This window comes from Lactuca sativa, chromosome 1, assembly GCF_002870075.4.
Source record: "Lactuca sativa cultivar Salinas chromosome 1, Lsat_Salinas_v11, whole genome shotgun sequence".
NCBI classification, from domain to species: Eukaryota; Viridiplantae; Streptophyta; class Magnoliopsida; order Asterales; family Asteraceae; genus Lactuca; species Lactuca sativa.
Window position 1 is genome coordinate 97,876,999 of NC_056623.2, and position 25,821 is coordinate 97,902,819.

Sequence of the window (25,821 nt, forward strand, 5' to 3'; positions counted from 1 at the left end):
GTGGATCGTAGCAAACTTCAAGGACGAAGTTTAGTTTAAGTGGGGGAGAGTTGTAACACCCAAAGTTTGGAAAGCCAAGAAAAGAAAGAAAACCCCAATTTTGAGGGGAGACTCGGCGAGTCCAAGGAGGGACTCGGTGAGTCCGAGCGGGATCCGGGTTGAGGTGTAAGCGACCAACTCGGCGAGTCGGCCAAGGTGACTCGGCGAGTCTGGTCTGAGCAAGGAAAACCCTAAATCCGGGACTTGGAGCCTATTTAAACGTCTCATTCTCCTCCCTAGGGTTCCTTTACTGCCTCTCTACCCCAGAACGCCAAACCCTAGCCACCATATCCATTTTTGAGCTAGATCTTGCCTTGAAGAATGCACTAAAGCTTGGAGAAGGAAGAAAGGCCTTAGAGGTGCAAGAAGGGACTGTAGATTCGGGATTGAGAAGACATTTCAGACCAATTGGAGGTAATATGCTGTTGCTTGGATTCCCTTTGCACCTAGACCTATTCTTATGTATGAGTTTTGGACATTTTTTAGCATGATAAGTAACCATTTCGGGTTAGACGTCCAGATCTGACGTTGCTACCTCAGATCCATGCTTGTTTTGGTCTAGAATCCCCTAAAAGTATCAGCCCTTGGTATGTTGAAGAAGTAGGTTTGCCATAAACCCTAGTTTGAATGTGTTTTGAGCCTAGATCTCTTAATCTACACGTAAAGTTTGCCACTTTACGTAGGGGATAGGCTTTAGAAGTATGGATCTATAAGTTGGAAGCCCTGTTTGGCTCGAAAAGTCATTGCATGGATTAAGGACTGAATAGACTCGGCGAGTAGCTTGAAGATGAGGAGGAACTCGACGAGTGGGATGAACAACTCGTCAAGTCGGATGAAGTTAGGCATGAACTCGGCGAGTTGGTTGAAGATTGCCTTGTGCTCGGCGAGTCTGTTCTTAGAGTCGGCGAGTCAGGCCGCGTAGTCCCAAACCCTTCGAGTTAAGACTCGAATCAGTGAGTCGGGTGGAGACTCAGCGAGTTGGACAGGTCAGGACTCGGAAATAGTTGACTCGACGAGTCATGGACTGACTCGGCGAGTCGGGTCGCGAATAGAAGGAGCCTGAGCATATGAACTCGGCGAGTTATTAGGTGGACTCGACGAGTAGGGTTGACCTGGAAGGTTGACTTTGACCAGGATTTTGACCTTGACTAGAGTTCACCTAGTTGACCTTTGGAGGTCAGTTGGACTAAGGGTTATTTTGGCATTGGTAGCTCGAGGAGCTAGTGGAGTAGTAGTTCGGAGTCAGAGGTCAAGTAGCAGTCAAGGACTAGCAGTATCAGTTCAGCAGTCTCAGGTGAGTTTCCTTCCAGTAGGAATGGGTCTAAGGCCACAATGCTGGCCCGTTTAGCTAGTATTACTTTCCGGATTTGATCTGATGCAGTAGATAGTATGTCTGATGCCTTCATGGCTCGGACAGGATTTATGTGTTATGTGTTCCGGGCTACGGCCCGATGTAGTATGCAGTATATGTGTGTTCATGCTAGTTGATATGTTTATGTTATGTTCTGTTCAGTTAGCTTGGACTTCGGTCCAATGCAGGGGACAAGGTCCCAGTCAGTTAGTCCGGACTTCGGTCCGATGCAGGGGGAAGGGCCCCAGTCAGTCCGGATTTCAGTCCGATGCAGGGGACAAGGTCCCAGTCAGTTAGCCCGGACTTCGGTCTGATGCAGGGGGCAAGGCCCCAGTTAGTCCGGACTTCGGTCCGATGCAGGGGACAAGGTCCCAGTCAGTTTCCGGACTTCGGTCCGATGCAGGGGGCAAGGCCCCAGTTAATCCGGACCTCGGTCCGATGCAGTGGGCAAGGCCCAGTATGTGCTTTATATGTTATTGCATGGTATGTGGTAGATTGGGGGAGCACACTAAGCTTCGTGCTTACGGTTTTCAGTTTTGGTTTCAGGTACTCGGTTTTCAAAAGCGGAGCTCGGGAAGATTGCAGTGCACACACCATAGTCAGTTAGCCTGGGGATGATTGACTCTGATAATGAGATTATGTTTTGAATTAATACTCTAAAATTATGTTATGACTTATGATACAGTTTTTGTAAATATGGTTTTAGTAATGTTTTAAAAGAAATTTTTAGTCGTGATTTTTGGTTCGTTACAATTTACTTATACACAATATTTATAAGTACAGTTATTTACTTATATACTACATTTGTAAGTATGGTTATTTACTTATACACTCGATTTTTGGATAATAAAAATCACATGACAAGTCACACTTTTTATAAGTTTAGAAGTTATAGGAACTTTTATTTTATAAATGCTTTTGGATACATTCTATACACATACATTCTTCTTTTACACTGAAGGCTTACAAATACAAAACATTTTACAAGGATACAATTTTTACACAAGGAAAAATGTCGGATTTTTCTACAACTGAACTCTTATGAACTCACCAACTTTATGTTGACTATTAAAACGCCATGTAATCTCTTGAAAAAATGAAGCTCGGGTCAGTGGAGCTACTTTTGAAGACAAGACACCAAATATAATTATGAGAACTACTTTATTTGATAACATGCAAACCTTGTAATGTATTTTGATACTAAGTAACATTTGGGTCATGTAACTAATATAATCATATGATATGATGGTTGTTTACGTACTTGTGTTTCAATGGATACAATTATTTTTATACTGTGATCATCGTTCCACCTTCGGACGTTTCTGCCATTCGGTTTAGGGGTGTGACAACTACTACCACATAATATCATAACAGAAATCACGGAGTCATCAAAAAAATACAATCATAACTGACAGTTATCACAAAGACAATCATCACAATATATCATATACTTGTGGGCCGTCCTTGGTGCCTTTGACCCACAGCTACTATGAAGGAAGACTCACCTCAGACTGTAGGTATCAAATCACACTCAGTGGATGACTCGCGAACTCCTCTATCTATCATACAAGCATAAAACCCTAATAGAAATTGAGTCACATTCTAACTGAAGGTCCAAAACCGCAATCCATGACTTCAGAAAAAATGGATCCTTTACCTTTGACTTATTGGGCCTCCTTTCCTCCAAGGCCCTAATCCACAAAAACCTAAAAAAGCATCCAAGCCTACTATAAGGCCTCTAAGGCCCAATATGGCCTAACAACCCCAAACATGGCCTTAGGCCCAAAAATGACTTGCAATAATCAGGTGGTCCTGAGGCTCAACTTACATAAGTCCGAAGACCAAACAAATCGAGTCTAAAATCTTCTAAGCCCATTGATTGTGTACGCACAACGTACTTGGCTTGTACGCCCAACGTACGCTGGTGTTGACAAGGAGTGGAGGCACTGACCCAGTACGCGTAGCATACACTTGAGTACACATGGCATAGTGGTCTGCCAACCCATTCCTACTTATATATATCTTAATCCATTAAAACCTAATGTCCAAAACTTAGATCCAGATCCCTAAAAACATCCTAAGCCATAAAGTTGCAAACTTTATGCTTTTGCATGCAAGGATGGGGCTAAAAACATGAATCAAGTCCATAAGCACACTTGGATGTTTCCTAAAACTTGGATGGTTGAGGCTTAACCATCAAGACTTGATTTTTATGACTCAAAACACCTGCAAGAGCTTAAAAGGATAACTCATATGGTCTGAAGTTGCTCAATTCCAAGAATCCAACCTATGGGACCCAAAAATACCATTTTGTATCCTAAACCTGGATCTAAGCATGCAATGATCAAGGTTTAAACTTTATACCTTCAAAGGGTTAGAAATGGTGAAAACTTCTGGATCTACAATCTCTTCTCATGTCCTTGCTTTTTCCCAAGTTTCCTTCTTCTTCCAAGACTCTAAAGAACACCAAAACTCTCAAGAAAGCTCACAAATGCACTCAAGTTGGCTTATGGTTCGAGATTAGCACAACAAGGGAAATGGAGGTTGAAAAGGTAAAGGGCTTGGGGGACTTAGGGTCCTTAAATAGGGTGAAAACTCTAAAAACTAGGGTTTGTCTCAAACTCATGTACACCATGCGTACTCCATGTAGACTTAACATATGTGGTTAAGTCCCACGACCAGCTTATACCTTGTAAGCTAAGCGTACCCATTGAGTACGCCACACGTACTAACCAAGGACCAATTTTGAAAGAATTTTGCATTAGGGCTTAAAGAGAAACTTACCAAAAACTTGAATATTATAGAAGAGAGTTTATCTGTTGGTATATCAAGAAAATTATAATACAAATTTGTTGAAGAAGTTTAACATTCTTCTTTGCAAGCCAATGCGATTATGAAGAAGCAATAGTGTACATGAATTTGGTAGGTAGCTAGTCTTATCTACTTAATTTTTAGAACACCGGGTTAGTCAATGAGTCATCAAACAAATTGTATTTTCTCTAAAATGGAAGAAAAAGAATAAGTGAGAGCTAAGAGTGCAATTCATACCTAACCAGTAGCTAAGAGTGCAATTGTATTTTATTGCGTGTCATATTCATATATGAACGATACTTAAACTATAAAAAAAAGTTACTCATACGTTTTTTTCATAATTGAATAACGAATATACTGTGATAAAAATCTGATAGAGTTTTTTATTCACTTATGAATAAAGAGAGTCTAAACTCTGAAAAAAATAATTTTTTTATTTTATCTTAAAAGTATATAAATATGGATGTCTATTTATAGAGAATAAAAAATTATGAATTTTGATATATTTAAAATAATTTTTCGATAATAATGGCTTTCTAAAAATAAAAAAACGAAAAAAAAGGGTATGTTTTTCTATATATTAAGGTAATGATTAACATAGTTTAAGGAAACATGTTTGGTTGGTAACACATGTTTATCTGTTATAAGTGTTTTGCGGCAAAATAAATGTGTGGCATGATTCTCCCATTCTCAACCCTTTTTTTTTCTCAATTGAACCCTCATATATATATATATATATATATATATATATATATATATATATATATATATATATATATATATATATATATATATATATATATATATATATATATATACACAGAGAGAGAGAGAGGTAGGTTCAAATGTTTCTCACATCTATTGTATGCTAGAATGCACTAATAAGAATTGAGTAAACATTAAATGTACATTAAATGATATCCATATTTATAATTCTTTTTTATGGAAACTAATTTAATTCGTAATTAATGTCAATAATAATATTTTTTCAGAATGAATTCATATATAAAATAATAAGAATGTATTCTAGGAGAACGATAGTATATTCTACTAGAATACACCATCATTCTTCATATTCCATGCAACTTTATTGTATCTTAAGTGAGTGAGTCCTGAAATAATGTTATTGCTAACATAAAAACCTAGATACGAATTCATTCTGAAAGAATGTTATTGCTGACATTAATGACAAATTTAATTAATTTTCATAAAGAGAAAAATTATAATTATGGATATCATTTAATATACATACAATTATGGAAATCATTTAATATCTATCATTATTTAATTAAATAATAATATAATTTACTAAATTCCTATTGGTGCATTCTAGCATACAATAAATGTAAAAAACACTTTAACCTAGCCCTATATATATATATATATATATATATATATATATATATATATATATATATATATATATATATATATATATATATATATATATATATATATATATTACCAAAATTAAATATATTTTGAACAAACATTTCATATTTTGGTTTGGAATTCTGGTTTCAGTTTCGGGTCTCAGAAAAAAAAAGGAAAATGACTTGATAGGGTAAGATACTTTTTGAAATGTACACATTTAGTCCTTATTCTTTTTTCTTGTAAAATAAACTCTTATACTTTATTTTTTGTAACAATGCAATCCTTGTGACCAGCTATACCCGGTATACCGGTCATATACGAATTTTCTTATAGGGAAAATGACTTGATAGGGTAAGATACTTTTTGAAATGTACACATTTAGTCCTTATTCCTTTTCACCGGATTCTACAGGTTTTACTGATGTAGAAGCACAAATGGCGCAACAATAAGAGGTTTGAAGATATTTTTTCCAAAAAACAAACAACACCTTAGTCACCGGATGTGGGTGATCCTCCAACAACAAGAAAAGGGCGGTGACCCTTCTCTTTCTCGTCTCTCTTCCTTCCGGTCGAACAGCAACAGCCAAACACCCTTTACCTGTTGTGTTTCTCCGATCTGTCTCTCTTTGCCTCCATCTTTGTGATATGTTGCCAGAAAAAGAAGAAAGAATCGACGAGGGGGCTACCAGAGCAACTCATCGCCGCTAACTACCGACTCTACTTGCTCCTGCCTCCCCCTTCGACCTTGTTGTTTTTGCCATCATTCCTCCTTGCTACCAGTGATGTGTAGGAACACACAAAGGAGTCGCCAGAGATCGGGGTTCTCCCTCTTTTTCATGATGAATAAAAGTTGAAAAAATCTCGTTGTGGATATGTGGAAACCACATGGGTATTTCATTTCAACAAAATAAAAGAAAGGGAAAATGACTTGATAGGGTAAGATAGTTTTTGAAATGTACACATTTAGTCTTTATTTTTTTTTTTGTAAAATAAACCCTTCCACGTCAGCAAAACTTGTAGAATCCGGTGAAAAGGACTTAATGTGTACATATTAATAAAGTATAAAGGTTTATTTTACAAAAAAAAAAATAAAGACTAAATATGTACATTTCAAAAAATATTTTACCGTATCAAGTCATTATCCCAAAAAAATATTACCTTATGGTCATTTGTAAATTACCCATAAACTATGTCTTTCAAATTTGAACATCTCGAATACACAAACCAAAAGAGAAACCAACGATCTAAACAAGTGAAACACAAACAAGTAATTATCTAGAACAAATCAAAGATTAATCAGGGTGATTGGTGGTTAACTCTGAAAAAACGAACGTATGAACCAGAGAGAATACGAAAATACGAGGAGATGAGGGTTAGTCAGAGATATATTAGAACCCTAATCTCTCTGATGAATATATACTTTGAAACATTTCCAAATTAAGCAAGTCATAATAATTCACAATTTATTAATTTGCGTATTTTGTATAAACTATTTTTACGATATTTTAGCATCCTGCAAATATAGTTATGTTGTAAATAAAGAGATTTAATATAAATATTTGCCACTCAACCTTTATAATTTCTACCACTCCTTCCAAACCTTATCAGGAAACAAAGTGCATAGCTATCTACTGTCATAAGAATATTTCACTAGCAACTTATAATTCAGTCTTAAATTATTCAGTCTTTTTTTTTTATCTAAATAAGTCCACAAGTACCAATGCATGTTGAAACATGCACACATACATATTTGCATATACATTTTACATATACATTCATATATTTCATCTAATTTCACATACCAAAATATGCAAATTACACGTAACAAAATATATACATTTCATACACTACTAGAAAATAGAGCAACAACGACAGAATTTTAGCGACGGAAAATTCCGTCGGAAAAAAACAACAGATTTCCGACAGACAAATTATTATGATATTAGCGACGTTTTTGCGACGGTTCCGCAACAGAATAAAATTGGCCAGTAATCCGTTACAACATTCCGACGGTTTACCGACGGAAATCAACAAATTTGAATTTCCTTCGGTAATCCGTTAGTGAAATTCCATTTTTTTTAAATAGCTGGGGCAATTTGGTAAATATACATGAATGTTACTCAGAGAAAGAATGCATAGATTTTGACCTACTCTCACATTCGCTTACGCTTTCTCTTTCTAGTTCACTCGATTCTCTTGCTTCTCCCACCGCATCTCCGATCTGCAAGCGGCCACTGCCTCCGCCAAAGAGGCCACCTCCGACATCACCTCCGCCGTCACCCCCGGCAGCAAAGCCCTCCATCTACTCCAAAGTGGTCGACGCATCCTACCTTCTCCCTCCCACTTTCGGTCCGACCTGCAACCCACCTCTGTGAACGACGACCAGCATCGCCTCATTATCTTGCCGACACTGCCACTCCAGCTATCTTGCCAACGCCACCACACTCGAAGCTGTCAGACTGAAAGGTGCCAGTGTTGCAACTTCTCGACCTCATCCTTGCAGCCGATTTGAGCTTTTTTTTTCTCCATTTTTGGGTAAAATATATTCTGTAGGTGATCCGTTACTATTTCCGACGGAAAAATCTGTCACTAAAAATTAGCCAGAGAGCCGTCGAAAATCCGTTACAAACAATTAGCGACAAGAATATAGCAACGGATTTTGGTGTGCTACAATTCCGTCGGTAAGAGCTTTAGCGACGAATTACCGACGGTTTTGGCCGTTGCTAATGCTCTTTTTTGTAGTAGTGATATATATTATCAACATAAAAATAAATAAAAATTAAAAATTAAAAAAGAAGTGGAACCTGCTGTTGCAGGTAAACGGAAAGTTGCCGGAAAAGCAAAAGTCGCCGGAAATATCTTCTAGCCGCCGGAAATTGTGAGAGCACCATCGGAGTTACTTAAAATCACAAAAAAAATTGAAACTAAGGTTAAATATAGGTGAGAAAACAAGAGAAAGATAAAAGGAAAGAGCAAAACGCACCTTACCGGAGTTTTAATCTCGCTGGAGAACTTAGATTTCATCTAGATTCACGGGAAATGAAAGCCTAGAAGGAGAGGTGGTTTGTGGTGGTGAAGTACGCCGGAAATTAACGTAATGTCATAGCAGAATTCGATGCTCGTAGGAGTTTGCGAGGGAGTGGTATGTACGCAGCGAAACTGAGTCGTCTGGACGAAGGGGTAGTCAAATGGACGATCCCTTTAGTGGCAACCCTTTTAGTGGCGACACCGAACCAATTGCGGCGACAAGTTGGAGGGAAAAACACGCGACATTCTCTGGTTCTGGTAGCCGTCCGATCTAAAAACAATTTAAGGGTCACGATGAAATGCACGCGGATCGCTATCAATAGTGGTGACATGTCGTTGCTATTGGTTTCGCCGCTATTGCGTCCCACCAGATGAAACCCTAGCCGATGGATCACTATAGCAGCCTACGGTCAGGATTAAATGGCATGTGGCACAAGAGGATCGTCGGTGGAAGACCTTTAGGGACGAAAGCTTTAATGACGACAGTGACCTTTAGCGACGACTTTGGCTAGTGTCGCCGCTAAAGCCAGTAATCGTCGCTAAAGCTATTGTCCCTAAAGGTCTTATTTCTTGTAGTGATTAATTTGTTTCTTGTTTTTCCAAAAAAAAAAAACCAATGACTTGATAGAAAAATATTAAAACTAGGGACAATGACTTAGCTATCTACTCACATAAAAATAGAAAATTCATCTAATTTTGACAAAATAACACTTTTTTCATTAATGTCTTTAAAAATAGAAAAACTCTTATAGATAGTTTTAATGTTAATTTTTGGGAGCATGTATAAAATGGCCTAACATTTGAACTATAAAATTAAGAAGAGTTAAATATCATTTTAATTTTTTCTTCTTATCTATTCTCTTTCCGACTTTAGATGATAACAAGTATAATAAGTAGTTATTATTTTTATTAAATATTCTAAGTGTCACAATCTTAAATGTATAGGAAGATGGTAGGAAGAAAAAAATAAAGGGATATTTGATTTCTCTAAAATTAATGTATGGTCTAGTATTGGTCAAGAATTTGATAAGCAATGACATTATCATGCAACTAGTCCTCGGTGTTCACTCTGTCTTTACTTACGACACTAATAGGATCTAAAGAGATCCAATAGGTTAGAATCTAAAAGACGAAACTTATGTAATTATTCGAAACAATTTTTCTTTGTGAAATACAAAGTCTGAAACATTTTTTTCTTTGTGAAAGACAAAGTCCAAATGAAGTTTCAACATTCTCTATGCCTAAAAAGTATTATACAATTCAAGATCGTTAATAAAAGAACATAGTTTTTAAAAATTCTTTAACACTTAATTTTTTTTTCGCAGGTTCTGTTAAGAACGATATTATCTACACAAACCAAAAGAACCACAAACACATGACCTTTTGATTTGGTAAACAATGAATAATCACTACAAACCCAAAATCAAATAATGAATTTATAAGTTTTCATTCCACTTTCTAAAAGCTTGTTTTAAACCATATAATGATTTACAATTTACATATTACGTTTATCATTAGAACAAAATATCCTTAATAAAGAGTCATATATATACCTCTTCTTGAAGCAATCTATATAAGAAAGCATTATTTACACAAACCAAAAGAACCACAAACACATCACCCTTTGATTTGGTAAACAATGAATAATCACTACAAACCCAAAATCAATTAATGAATTTCTAAGTTTTCATTTCACTTTCTAAAAGCATAAGCATGTTTTAAACCATATAATGACTTACAATTTACATATTACGTTTATCATTAGGAGAATATATCCTCAAGAAAGACTCATATATACCTCTTCTTGAAGCAATCTATATAAGAAAGCATTATTTACATATATTTGTCTATTGATAAAGAATTAAATTATAAATAACAACTATGTTAAGGACACGCCTAATAGTTACCCATATCCATCAACAGGTAAAAACCTTTCGTCGAAATCAAGACACTCACGTTGGCTGTAACCTTGGCCACCAACTCAGCTTTAATAACACTCAATCTCACCATTCTATTTATATTGTCTGATAAATCCACTTACAACCGCTTTTCTACATTTGGTAATTTTCCAATTATCATTAATAGTTGATGCTTTCATTTCCTCATTCATTATGCATACCCAACTTTCATCATTTTTAACATCATGAAAATTATGTGGTTCAACAGATTTGTTTGAATTCAAAACACAACATGACATTTTAGGTTTTAAAGAAGCATAACCAACAATTTTTTTCAATTCCATTTATGTGTTTACCTTTAATTATGACTAACAGGTTCAATAATTAGATGAACCAAATAAAAATATATGCAATAATTTTGAAAATTGAAGCAAAATGGGACAAAATATGAGAACTTCTGCTTAACATACTATAGACACTATATTATTATAGAAATTGTATTTGGACATACTATAATGCTTACTTTAAAAAAAAAAACAACCAAAGAAAAATAAAGGGAAAACTGCTTACACACAAAAAAAAGTTATATATTGGTCTCATAATCGATTTAATCATTATATATATATTTTTTATTCAATTAAGTGCTAAAAGCCGGTAATCGTATTCAATCTAACCCTTTTACTCGGTCAACAGGTCATCTAACTTTCAAAAATTACACTTTCGCCTACATTTCAAATTTTATTACAAATTTGGTTCAAATTTTACATTTTTTGCCTAGATTTTAAATTTTATTACAAATTTTGTCAAAAATTTACCTTTTCGGCATAGATTTCATAATTTTGTTATGAATTCATATTAACTTTGGTTTTTTACAACTTTTTTTCTCAAAAAAATGGCGAATATGTTTTTTCTTTAAAAAAATCTCATATTTATACAAAAAAAAAAAAACATATTTTCACATAAAAAATGTATACAAACACATATTTTACAAAAAAAAAAAAATCTATACAAACACTTATTTTATTATAAATATATTTGTATACAAACACATTTACAAAAAAAAATATATACAAATACCTATTTCATAGTAAACGTGTGTGAGTGTGTGTGTGTGTGTTTGTGTATATATATATATATATATATATATATATATATATATATATATATATATATATATATACTAGGTTATAACCAATGTGCCACACGGGACAACTTAAAATAGTTTAAATATTAATAACATTGTACTCTAAAAGTACAACGTTGTAATTGGGAGGCTATATCTTTTTTTTATACACAAAGTGCAACACAAAACAAAGACCGAGTTCTTATAAATGTCAACAAAAAAAAATACAATTTAAATGATTTCCTTAGGTTGAACTTCATATAATAAATCTGTAAAGATAACCAAGTGTGCTGTCACGTGGCGAAATTGGTTTGATTTCTTTTATTAGGGGATTCTATTTGTGTAAATTTGTGGTTGACTTTTTGAGACTATATCTTGTATAAACATGAGTTGTGATTAGATAATATTATTTACTAAGTAATTAAATTCCAAAAACATATGTAAAAGATGCCACATTTATAAAATTTATGGAATAAAAATCACTATACAAATATATTTAATCAATTGCCGATATATAATGTTAAATTTAAATTGTAGCATTATTAATATTACAAATAAGTTACATTTGATTAGGGACAACACAATGGCTACTACATATCACAATACTTAGAACAACCTTTTTACCCTTTTTGGGTCCTGCAAATAGATACAATGAAAAGAGGGATCACAAAAGGAGGAAAAAAGCAACTTATTTATTATTAATAAATAACTTAGAATTAATTTATTCATGCATCATTGCCTCGTAAAAGGTTTGTTTTTATTGGTTTTTACTCTTCATCTGATGAGCAAATAAGAAAATGGAGTTTTTAATGCAAAGCTGATAATCATGCTTCATAATGTACTTTCAGCTACAACCATTTTTTGAAAGAGAAACGAAGTTTTTCTTTTTTACCGCTGACACTTTCAGCCAAGTCCATAAATGCCTTAGAGAGGGGTATAAAACATTAGTCATTAATTAATATCATAATATGAATATTCAAAGCATACAAACTATAACATGATGACCTTCAAACTTTAAATAAACATAAAGGGTAAAAAGTCTTACAACACTACTTGCAAGGATGTTGATTTTTTTTAATAGACATAAAAGATGTAATAGTTGCTAGTATTCCAACTCCCATAGGCCAAACTGAATGCGCCTCGAACCAAAAAACTACATTAACAAAGACAATTAGCTTGTAAAAAGTGCAAATAAACTTAAATGAACAAAACAATAACTTCATTTAGATGAAGAAAATCAATCCATGGGTTAAAATCATACCTATAAAGAGATAAATATATGATATGATGAAATACACAAACTAATTGCTGAAAGGTGCAAACCTTTGATATATAGGAGGATCATTTGCTTGAGTAGGCGTCAAATTTGGTAGGAAACTGTAAACAAACTGTCATAATCAAGAATCAAAAACAGGGTACCATCACACACACAACTGAAAGCCATCAAAAGTCAACTAAACACATTAATAAGCCTATGTAAAACACCAACAAAAGTATCAACCTCTAACAAATTCAAGGAAAACACAATATTTACTCCATCAAGGTTTGAAATCTTATGGAAATATGGGTCTTGGTTATCTTCGAGTACCTTGATTAGAGAAATTTCAAGTTGTGAAGAGTATGTTATTATCCAACAGATAACAAAAAAATGATATGGCTTCCAAAATTAAGTATCATAATTTCATTCTTCTAGTTGTAACAACTTCGCTGGAGGACCATTTTGCCCTCGTCAGTACATATGACAACTCATATGAAAGTGGCCTTTAATCAAATACCTGTGATGCATGTGCCTCTTTGTCCTGAAGCATAATGATATAATTAATGAAATTACACATATCAATAATCCACAATCTGCATATCATCAATCATCACAATCGGGTTCCCGATAGCGTAATTTGTAGAATCTAATTAGCATAGTAGAAGAAATAATACTACATTCGCACACTTTTTAGTCATCTACAACGTATCATATTAAAAAATAACGAAATCATTATAAAAGTTTAACATACATGTTGAAATTCAATGAAACACAACTAAATTAAAACATCACAAAAAAAACTTTATATCATCCATAAAACATATAGGAATGTGTTTATTCCATTATAACTTCCTTTTTTAAGTTTCTAAATAATAACACTACCTATTTAATCATTCAAACCCCATAATATTAAAAGAATTCCAGATTCAATGTCATCTCATTCTCAGTTTACGATCAAGTTTATTAACTCATACATATCTGTCACCATGCTCACCATTTGCATCAAAATCAAGATTCCATTGAGTGAATCCTTGCATTATAGCATAACCTACAGTGAAAATGACCTATGAAGATTCAGAGTAGCTACAACTTGACATTATGCAAATATTAACCACCACTTTAATAAAACAATGAAAAAGAATACTTGATTGAACTCATTGTAATATCATTATCAATTGTCTTCGAGATCCTATCTACTACAATTTGAATGCGACACCTTTCAACCATTCAAAAAGTATACTAATTAAAAGATTGAATTAGCATATCTGATTGGTATCCGATTGTGGTAAGGGGAATTAGAAATAAGATATGGTTTAAGCATTTCATCGAGCATTTAGTGAGCATAATTAAACTTGTCACATTTCACAATACATCCTTCTTTTTTTTCCTCATTCATGTTATCATTTATTTTATTCTATCTCTACATCAAATCCAAAAGCTTCAACGTTCTAAAATATATCAATGCAGGCACAGATTAACATGAAAATATCAACGTTGGTTTAGAATAAAATCAGGGGGTAGTTCACCATAATGAAAATCACATATCAAAATGATAGCTAATAGAATAGGCTTATATTACATTGGTGGAAGTAGTGAAGTAACTAAAAATATACATTACCTAATCACAAATGATGTAGTAGCCATAACGTTGTCCCATCCCATTGGTCTGATTCCAAACTTGCAGATATAAGCATCCAAAACTTCACAAGGAAGCGATGTTAAAGTCTCAAGAGTATTTGGATTACCAGTGGAGATTTGGAGTATAGAAATATACAGGGGAAGGGATGACAATGAAGTAACTCAAAAGCCATGTTATAGATGAACATGAAGGCATTCTCCGATCGTTTCTTTTGGGAGTTCTGGTTGCTTCAAACAACGACATGGGGGAGGCAAGCCCTAACCTGAAAAGCGTGACATGCAGCAATAGAAGAAGTAGCGGAACTTGTCGATTGTGGAACCAAAAAAGGCGTGGAATCAACTCACAACAGTCCAAGATAACCCTTCACATCAAAACATACCTGAAAGAGAGAGGCGATGAAGGAGAGAGAGAGAGAGAGAGAGAGAGAGAGAGAGAGAGAGAGAAAAAAGAAAACAAAAAACCAAAATTGAAGCTTACATGTACACTCATTTGTTTTCGAAGAATAAGGATGCAAAGAAAAAGAAAAAAAAGGAGAAAGAGAAATAAACCAGATGAAAAGGTGGAGGCGGTGGAGCTTGGTGGTGGTCGATTCAATATTGTAAAGCCTAAATCCAGAGTAAGTTTGTGAGGATTAGGGTTTAGATCAACAAATATGGAGTGATCTCTTCCTGATTTAATGGGATTATGCTTGATGATCCGTTAAAGATTATATGATTTGCTGATATTATAGGATTGATTGCAATGAGCATTGAAGAATACACCGAGTTCTACAACATTTGAGCAGAATGACTGGATAAGGATGTAAGGACTTTTTTTTTTTTTTTTTTGCAGTTTTCTCAAATATAAACAACATTTTAGCAAGAAACTTGAGCAACAAAATAACAATTTCAAAGGGATGCTCATTATGGTATTTTTAAGCAAAAAGTTCTAATCAAGACTAAATCTATTAATCCTATTTAACAACCAATGAAAAGAATTAAGAACGATTCGATCGATAATCATACTCTTTCGAAAGGCATTCTAATTAAAAAGTAAAAACCATGTTGCCACAAAATTATCCAAACCATGAAAAATATAATAACCTCTAAAGCTTTTTTCTTTCGACCCAACCCATCAAAGGCGTCAACAAAATCAATCACACATGACCAACTTTTAAACAAAGGGAAATGTAAATCTAACCACTTCACAATCGATCTCCAAACTTGATCCGTAACCGCACAACTAAAAAAAAGCTTTGCAGACTCTTTAAATCGCTCACAAATGGGGCATAATACCGATTGAACATAATCTTGGGTTATGAGGACCTTTGGCCACAAAGGCACACACAACAGAAGCATAAAATACAAAAAGCAATAACTCATAATCTAAAATTCGGATCCATGTTCAACCGGTCAATGCAATAAAATATAATCAACTATAGAGAGGGAAAAAGGGACACATACATTTATATCCTTTGTTTTATTCTTTCTCGCCAATTGACCGGATGAATTAGAACCCAAAGAAGGATTCCTCTAATGTGATCGCATCAAAGCTAGTCATAGAAAAAATCTGGACCTGGAATAAACCATCAACATAAATCGATTATGTTCTTGAGGCACAATGTAACTATCAAGAAATGTCGCATGCTCTTCTTTAGATATAGGAAAGGAGGGTTGTGGAGTTTGAGAGGGTTTTTCCACAACCCACAACCACCGCCCTCCACCTCCGACAACCTTCACTAATAGTCGTTAGAGGTGCCTTCTCTATCTAGTTTTTTTTTCCCTTTCTCCAATATCTTCTCCTCTTTCTCTTCCTAAAGAAAACATCCCTCATATAAACAGTTGTCGTAGCCTCTGTTACTTCGTCGGACATCAGTTCTTCCCCACCACCATTGTATCTAGTTCTAATCGCAAAAGTTGTCGTAGCCGCCACTATCTCAAGATCTAGCCCCCATCGTTGTCGCCTCCACCTGCAAATCCAGTCGTCACCGTTGATGCATCCAGTTCTTGATCTCTATCGGCCTCCTTCTTCTGCTTTTTATCTTCATCTATGCTTTATGTTTTTGTTTTTCCAGATGAATCGTCTTATGTCGATCAAACCACATGGGAATGCTAGTAATTAGGGTTTAGGATCAAGGCCATTAAGATTTAAACTCGGCCAAAGGCCCCTTATATATCTCTACTAGGCGATATTCCGCGCATTGTGCAGTTATAATTAAAATATTGATAAATATATGTTATTAAAATAAATATATTTTTGTTAATAACTTTAAATTAATAATTCTTATACTAATTTATTATAAAACATTCAAAGTATTTTAAATAAATGATAAGCATTATCAAACTTGGGTGTACGAAATTACTTTCGTAACGGATTTATGAGTATCAAATAACAAATCTCATATTATTTTATTTAAAGTCACATCATCTCAATAGCCGTTACCCGTGAAAATAAAATCAAATTCAATTTAGATAGACATATTTTATGTGATATTATGTCAATGAAATATATCTATATGTTGTTTGTGAATTTGGAACTACGATGTAGGTTTTATATTTAACATTTTATTTATACCTTTGTTATTTTTATTAATTTTAAAATTATCTTTTGATACATGTTTTATATTTAATATTATATTTAAATTTTTAATATTTTGAATTTGTTTTAAACTGTCTATTTTGAGGAAAAAATTATTATTGTAAAAAGTAGATTTTAATCATTTTTTTAATTTGAAACTTTAATCTAGATCTTATATTTAAACTTTCTAACTATTTAGAAAAAATAAGTTTTAAATATATTATAAAAATTATATGTTGAATTTAACATCATATTTAGATTAACAAACTAACTATATTACAATAAAAATAAAGAATTAATATTGAAATTACGATATTATTTAATTTAATGTATTAATTTAAAAGAAAATTGAAAAGCTAAAAGTTTCAAATGAATATGGTTGAAGAAAAAAATGTTTCAATTATAAATATATCTCTATTTATAAGAGGTTTAACCACTGCTATCAATCAAACAAATTATTATCTAGCATCATAAACTTTTCACCTCTTAGTGTTAGGAAAAATACAAAATACAAAACAGTTTCTTATTATTAATAAAATTTTCACATCTTATAGATAGCAAAAGCATGCACAATCCATATAATTTCTTATTATTTATAAAAAAACATCTATCCTACCTATACATAAAGATATCAACTCCACTCATTCACGCGCCACAAACACCACTTGCTTCCCAACATTTTTGCCCAAAAAAAGCCCGATAAAAGCCGTAGGTGCACTTTCAAGCCCATTTGCAACATCTTCTATGTAACATATCTTCTCTTCTTTTATCAAAGGTATAACCATTTCAAGATAGTTTGGATACAAGTCAAAGTTATCAAATATAATAAATCCCTTCACAAGAAGTCTTTTCATTATTATGCTTGACAAATTCCTCACACCCTCTTCTTGATTTAAATTGTATTGTGAGATCATTCCACAAACCGAAATCCTTCCATTTACTCTCATGTTTAAAAGCACTGCCTCCAACATTTTCCCACCAACGTTCTCGAAGTATATATCAATTCCTTCCGGAAAGTACCTGATTTTAATTACAAAAAAATTAAGTTAATCTTTATTTTGGGTGACAATTATATTATTTGTTTGGGCTATTAACCAACCTTTTGAGAGCTGCATCAAGATCTTGCTCTTCCTTGTAGTTAAAAGCCTCATCAAATCCAAATTTACTCTTCAACATCTCAACCTAGAATGACATACGAGTTCGAGAAAATGTATGCCAATAAATAAATCATCATATAAGGGAAAATATTGCTAAAATTAATCACCTTTTCGTTGCTTCCAGCAGTCCCAACAACATAACATCCGGTCAGCTTTGCAAACTGCCCGACAAGCTGACCGACTGCCCCAGAAGCTGCTGAAACAAAGACATACTCTCCTTTCTTTGGAGCACAAATCTCGTAGAAGCCATAATAAGCAGTCATACCAGGCATACCTTCAAAAAACAATCAAAGAAACAAAATCATTTTTCAGAATTCAAGATTTGTAATTTACAGAATCTTAAAGCTCCTTAATTAAACAGAAAACATACCAAGGATTCCTGTATAATATGAAAGAGGGACATCTGCATCTTGAATCTTGAAAAGGGTTTCTGGAGTAGTGATAATGGTGTATTCTTCCCATCCAGTCAATCCCCAAACAATGTCACCTTTCTTGAAGTTTGAATGCTCAGAATCCACAACTTTAGCGACTCCAAATCCTGTTATGGGCTGCAAGAGCCAAGTAGTAACTTCTTAACCTTTAATTATAAGTGTATTAAGAATATTATTATACAGATTCGTTGAAGAAGTTTAAAATGCTTCATTGAAAGCTAATGCACCCATAAAAGGTAAAGATTAGGAAGAAACAACGATTTACAGTTGAAAGATTAGGTGCTCCAGTTCAACTGAATAGCAAAGCACAAGTGCACAACTCTCATGACAAATCATTCGATAAACAAATTGTTTTCCCTTAAAGTGGATAAAAAAGGTGAGAAATGAGAGTGTAATTCATACCGAACCAGGAGTGAAGGATTCAAGGTAACCGACTTGACCTTTGCTCATCAGAAGAGACAGGTATGGATCACATGAGAGATAAAGGTTCTTTACGAGGACGCCATTGGAATCTTGTGGGAGCTTGAGGGGGATGGTGGAGGAAGTTTTAAGGAGCATGTTTGATTCCTTGGGGGAGCCATTAACGTAATCCTTCAATATCACCTGATGATTTCTCACTTCTTCCATTTACTTGATAAACAAGCACTAGATGAATGCTATGGAATCACAGCGAATGTGAAAGGATAGGAGCTTGGTGGCTATTATTTGAAGCGCTTTTTTCAAACAAAAACCTACAATTTAGAGCTTTTTAAACTTAAACAGTATTTTCAAATAATTTGCTATCAACTTTTTTTAATAATGAAATTGGTACCACGTTATTTCAACCAATTGTAACTAATAACACAAAATTATTTTTTCAAAAGTAATCTGAAAAATCTCTGCAATTATGAATGTTTTATGATATACTTTGCTCATTTTCTAACGAGTTAATGAAATAAAAAATGGTATCATTAGTATTTCAATTTTATTTTTATTTCACATTTTATATTATTTCCACTCCAAAAAAATCTATTTCTAATAACTTTTTTGAAAATTTATATAAGTCGGTAAAAACACATTTTATATTTAGGGAAAACCTCATAAAAACTCAACCTATTTTTATCAAATGCTTAAAAAAACCACTATATCATTTTCTAGGACACAAAAACCCTTATATCTTCCGAAATTCTTATTTAAGGTTTTATGTACGTAGAAATCTATTTTCATTAAATGATTAAAAAAACCATTATATAATTTTTGTAGTGCATTTAAACCCTTATATTTTTTTGAAATTTTTTAATCTAATGAGTTATAACAATCAAAACATTGTGAATCGATTACATAACATTTTTAACTATCTAGGATTTACTGACCTCAATGCTTTAAATGATACATTTTAAAAAATATAAGGGTTTTAACATACATTTAAAAAAATATAAGGATCTTAACGTACAAAAAAATTATATAGTGATTTTTTTAAGACTTTGATAAAAATATATTGAGTTTTAATAAGGTTTTCCCTTATATTTAACAAATATGTGTTCTAATTTTTTATTGTAATAATGTTATAAGTTATAGAGTAAATTACATGATGCGTCTCTCGTTTCGGTGTGAAATTACACCTTAATTTCAAAAATTAACTCGGGCCGTCTCAGATGAACAAAAAATTACTACTTTATCCTTTTCATTTCTTTTTGGGCAAATATTAAAAACCTTACATTTGCAAGTTTTTGTCGATTTTGCCTGAAGTCGTATTTTAGGTCCATTAATGCCTTAAATTTGCAACATTTTTTTTTTTTTTTTCAGTTTTACCCTTTTAAAATTTTATTCGGTAAACTGGAAATTTATGTCAAACTTAAGGTCTTTAATGAACTAGAAAACCAAATTTAAGGGCTTTTTTAAGCCACAAAATATGGGTAAAATCGAACATTTTTGTCAAACATAAGGGCGTGAATAAACTTGAGGGTAAAACTGAAAAAAATAAATTGCAAACATTCAATTTTAATAAACCTAAAATCTGTAAAAGAGTAAAACCGATAAAAAATTGCAAACTTAAGGATTTTTATGTCATTATCTCTTTCTTTTTTGATATATTTTTTGATTTATTTCTTACTAACAATTTAATAAATATATATATATATATATATATATATATATATATATATATATATACACACACACACACACACATATATATATATATATACACACACACACACACACACACATATATATATATATATATATATATATATATATATATATATATATATAGGGATAGTGAATATACATTACAGCCCCACCTAAGCTTAGGTACTAAACCTTTAAAATATGTCGTTTTAACATAGTAAATATACCCGATTTGGTTTTCACTTGTTAAATATATCATCATCGATAACATTTCTTTTCTCCATTATCGTTCTACCATTCGTGTATTCTTTTCTCAATTATCGTTTATTACTTCACCCTAGTGAACATTATTTTTTTCACTGTCATGAAGGTCGAACTAATCAATATTCTTACTTCCTTATCAAAACTATTGTGTCGATCTTGAATCTACATCATCAAGTGTTAATCGTAAGCCCCTAACCGCAATCTTTATATAGTAAAACGACGTATTTTCATGAGGTTTAGTACCTAAGCTTAGGTGGGACTGTAATATATATTAATTTTTCCCGTATATATATATATATATATATATATATATATATATATATATATAATAAGACCCACCACAAAACACTTATCATCTACCCTAACCCCACCCACACCTTTCAATCACTCATCAGCTCATTTTCTTCGCTCCATCTTCTATTTGAGTGATAGGTCGTCGGAGCCAGAGATACATGGGTCGCCGAAGCCACCACCTCCGCGACCGCCACGGTCATCGTCAGAGCTACCTAGAGAGAGATATAAAAGACCGTTGACCATCTCTACCTGCGTACCACATGTACACCGCCGTCTTCGCACCTCCATCGCTCTCTCCACATGCACACCGCCAGTCGTCTTCACTTGCACATTAATGTCTTCACATTATCGTCGCAAGGTCCCTCTCACCACTGTCGACTTAGATGTACACTCTAAAAACTACTCGATCTTCTAATATTTACACCACCATTAATAAAAGATCTTCTCAGATGTACACCGCCATTACTCAAAGATCTTCTCATATTAACTTGAAGATCTTCTTTGTTTTGTAATTCAAAGATCCTCTCCGTTCGACTGTCATCGCCACACCATCTAGGGTTTGTAGATCTACACTACAGATACAACTCTTTATTCTCTGTTTGCATATCTACCTGGTGATGATTGTCCATAGTGAAAGGGAGGATGTCGATGGTGACAGTTCGTGGTTGTTGCAGCTAAGAAATAGGTAGATAATGGTAGCTGGTGTTCGGGGGAGGTGCTGGTAAGAGGTAGGTGTTGGTTATAATTCTTCATATTCTCCGATGTTTGTTGGTTGGTGGTAGTGGTGCCGAAAAATGTATATGGTGAAGTATGGAGAACAAGATTTTGAGAGATGTATGGTTTTTTTGGGATTGTTGGGTTTCTGGATTTACAGATCTTTAATGCGTAGCCGGCCGACGAGTAAGTAATCAGAGATGGTGGTCAGTGGCTAGCCTGTCGGCGAGTGTGGGTATGGTTCCTGAAACTTTAAAGGACTTGGTAGGTTTGAGTGGGATGGGGTATAGATGATGGACAATTTTTTAATAAATTAAAAATAAATAATAAGTAAAAGAAATAGAAAGGATAAAATAGTCATTTTATGTTGGCCAGATGGTTCGAGTGAGAAAAAAACATTACATGAACTGTCCAAGTTAAGTTTTGAAATTAAAAGCTAAACATGTAATTTGACACATAGACGAGTGACGAATCATGTAATTTACTCTAAATTATATTATTATAAAATAATAGCAAAATAAATTATTCATGTATAATTATTTTAAACTAATTATAACTATATTAAATCAAAATTTATTAAATCACTGTTTTTTAATTATTTGAAATGAATTTAAACTATTATAGAATTCAACAAATAAAAACTACAATTATATTTATAGGTAATTGATATCACTTAGTATATAACATGGTATTGAAAATATTAATTATTTATATATACATTATGACTAGTATATACATTATGACTATAACATCTCCTATGGCACATATCATAATATTTTCCATTTTGGGATCTTGATACCGAAATTTCTAAGGGTCACATGTCCTGGAATTACTCTCGTTCGGGCACGTTTAACTACAGAGTTCTTATGGAATCTGCTGCCCTCGCGACTTTAAAACACGTTGTTACAGGTAGGATATCCAGGATATCCATAACATTTATAAGGAACTAGGTGTATACCCGCGTATTGCGCAAAATAAAACAATATATTTGAAATCTTTACAAATAAATGTTTTTTAAATATATCAATGACGTTATTGTTAACTCTTATGTAATAAATCTTATAATAAGTTTGTATAAACATTGTTTGTTTTGAATTATATGATATTATAGACATCTTCTAAAATACTGCAATTTCAAGTATCTCAATGGTCTCTATCTACGGGTTACTCATTAATAATATTCAATATAATATATGGTTTAATCATATTTATAGTTGTTGTTATGAGTAATTAATTTTAAAAAGTTTATTTGCTTAAGATTTTAATTTCGATCATTGTAATTATTTAAAACATCAAACATTGTTTTTGTTTTTAAATATAACAATATATTTTTTATATATAATGTTATTTATAACTATTGTTGCTGTAAGTTATTTAAAATAACGTATTTGGAAACTGTTAATTATTTTAACTTGGTTTCAGAAATTTAACTTTTTTTAAAATTTATTTGATGAATATTGTTAGCCTCTTTGATTGTTTTTAAAGATAACATTATAATTTTTTATATAATATTATTTTTAACTATTCTTATTGTAAGTTATTTTTAAGCTACTTATTTGAAAATTCTTAATGATTATAAAAAATAGTTTCATGGTTTTTTTTGTTTATGTAAGATTACAATTTAAGTTTAACATTATAATTTATAATTTTTAACTATTTATAAAATAGTCACTCGATTATTTTTTAAGTTTAACTGAAATTTTGATTTAAATTAAACGTTTAACATTATAATGAAATTAATAATTTAATTATTTTGCATAAAATCATAAATTATATAAAATTGTGACCTTAAAATGACAATTGCTCATATACGACAACATATCTAAACTAATAAGTTAACTATAATATGTTAAAAAATTGAAGTCATAATTTTATAAATATAAGTAAAATATGATATTTTAATATTGTACTTTAGTTAATTTAGGATTAGAATTTACTTTTTGCATTAATTTTGATATTATTAACCAATTTATAATAATTATTAGAAAGAAATTGAAAAGTCGTAGAGGTTTCAAATATATGTGGTGCAAGTAAAAATATCTCTTTTATAAGTACTAGTTGTGAGACCCATATATTACATGGGTTAATTTTTTAAAAAAAAGTTAAATATAAAGGACAAAATATTTGAAAATTTTGAATTTAGAAAAAAAAAAATAACGAATGATTATAATGCAAATGTTTTTTATCTTTTAAATGTAAATAAATAATTTAAATTAATAAACAAGAGAAAGTAATGAGCTTTAATTTTGTGGATTTTGAAATTTAAAGGTAACTTCATTAATGAAATTGATATCCATTTATTACTACATTTATTGTAATTATTATATTAAAATATTACATGGAATTTAATAAAATAGAAAAACTCATAAAATGACATGTGGAAAAAAATTAATTCAAAATAACTACAAAATGACATTTGGCAAATTGAATGAGAATGTGACAAGTGGCAAAAAAAACATTCATTTATTAGAGTAGATATTCTTATTATAAGTTATTTTTAAGCTATTTATTTTAAAATTCTTAATGATTATAAAAAATAGTTTCATGGTTTTTTTGTTTATGTAAGATTACAATTTAGGTTTAACATTATAATTTATAACTTTTAACTATTTATAAAATAGTCACGCGATTATTTTTTAAGTTTAACTGAAATTTTGATTTAAATTAAACGTTTAACATTATAATGAAATTAATAATTTAACTATTTTTCATAAAATCATAAATTATACAAAATTGTGACCTTAAAATGACAATTGCTCATACGACAACATATGTAAACTAATAAGTTAACTATAATATGTTAAAAAATTTAAGTCATAATTTTATAAATATAAGTAAAATATGATATTTTAATATTGTACTTTAGTTAATTTAGGATTAGAATTTACTTTTTGCATTAATTTTGATATTATTAACCAATTTATAATAATTATTAGAAAGAAATTGAAAAGTCGTAGAGGTTTCAAATATATGTGATGCAAGTAAAAATGTCTCTTTTATAAGTACTAGTTGTGAGACCCATATATTACATGGGTTAATTTAAAAAAAAGTTAAATATAAAGGACAATATATTTGAAAACTTTGAATTTAGAAAAAAAATTTAAAAATAATGAATGATTATAATGGAAATGTTTTTTATCTTTTAAATGTAAATAAATAATTTAAATAAATAAACAAGAGAAACTAATGAGCTTTAATTTTGAGGATTTTGAAATTTAAAGGTAACTTCATTGATGAAATTGATATCCATTTATTACTACATTTATTGTAATTATTATATTAAAATATTACATGGAATTTAATAAAATAGAAAAACTCATAAAATGACATGTGGAAAAAAATTAATTCAAAATAACTACAAAATGACATTTGGCAAATTGAATGAGAATGTGACAAGTGGCAAAAAAACCTTCATTTATTAGAGTAGATAGATAGATAGATAGATAGATATAAATGCTTAGTTCTCCTTCTTATCTGATGTAGGATCAACTGCAAGTGTTCACCCACCTTCACCCCCTTTATAGGGTTCGACATCCATGTCGAACATATTGACTCGTGCCCCAACTCTGATACCAACTTGTAATGTTCCCAAAAATATAAAGTAAAATTTTCATTTTTAATCTACTAAATCCATTCATTACCATTTCCTCAAAAGATCATCAAAGTAATAAGTTATAGTTTCAAAACATGAAAGTGAAAAACATCAAAAACAGATCGTGCGGAAACCTCTAGAGGATGCAATGCAGTGAAGCCTGGCTCTTCCCCTTACTACAAGAA

The 25,821-nt window shown here is 31.9% G+C and overlaps 1 protein-coding gene and 1 long non-coding RNA gene across 9 annotated transcripts; both read right to left on the reverse strand.

Moving 5' to 3' along the window:
- Positions 1 to 12,101: 12,101 nt before the first annotated feature.
- Positions 12,102 to 16,654, reverse strand: LOC111899366 (uncharacterized). 8 transcript variants are annotated; one of them, XR_008232556.1, is made up of 5 exons: positions 15,068 to 16,654; positions 14,499 to 14,898; positions 12,946 to 13,928; positions 12,668 to 12,775; positions 12,102 to 12,258 (listed from the first exon to the last, which is right to left on the reverse strand). It is a non-coding gene; the product is annotated as an uncharacterized LOC111899366 (long non-coding RNA). The 8 variants fall into 8 exon arrangements; XR_008232558.1 differs by having other exon boundaries at positions 12,946 to 13,010; positions 13,211 to 13,928; positions 14,499 to 16,654; XR_008232559.1 differs by having other exon boundaries at positions 14,499 to 15,124; positions 15,962 to 16,653.
- Positions 16,655 to 17,577: 923 nt separating this feature from the next.
- On the reverse strand, positions 17,578 to 19,395 carry LOC111899367 (2-alkenal reductase (NADP(+)-dependent)). Its single transcript, XM_023895207.3, has 5 exons — positions 19,066 to 19,395; positions 18,603 to 18,780; positions 18,340 to 18,506; positions 18,175 to 18,257; positions 17,578 to 18,095 (listed from the first exon to the last, which is right to left on the reverse strand). Exons 1-5 carry the CDS (start codon positions 19,288 to 19,290, stop codon positions 17,717 to 17,719), a joined length of 1,032 nt encoding a protein of 343 aa, XP_023750975.1. The 5' UTR covers positions 19,291 to 19,395; the 3' UTR covers positions 17,578 to 17,716.
- Between the last annotated feature and the right edge of the window lie 6,426 nt (positions 19,396 to 25,821).

Excerpts from the sequence above, each read along its gene's own strand:
- LOC111899367 (XM_023895207.3), bottom strand. The coding sequence starts at position 19,290 with ATGGAAGAAGTGAGAAATCATCAGGTGATATTGAAGGATTACGTTAAT. Across the intron at positions 18,507-18,602 it reads ATATTATACAGGAATCCTTG|GTATGCCTGGTATGACTGCT; the intron begins GTATGTTTTCTG and ends TGTTTTTTGAAG. Across the intron at positions 18,096-18,174 it reads CTTGATGCAGCTCTCAAAAG|GTACTTTCCGGAAGGAATTG; the intron begins GTTGGTTAATAG and ends AATTAAAATCAG.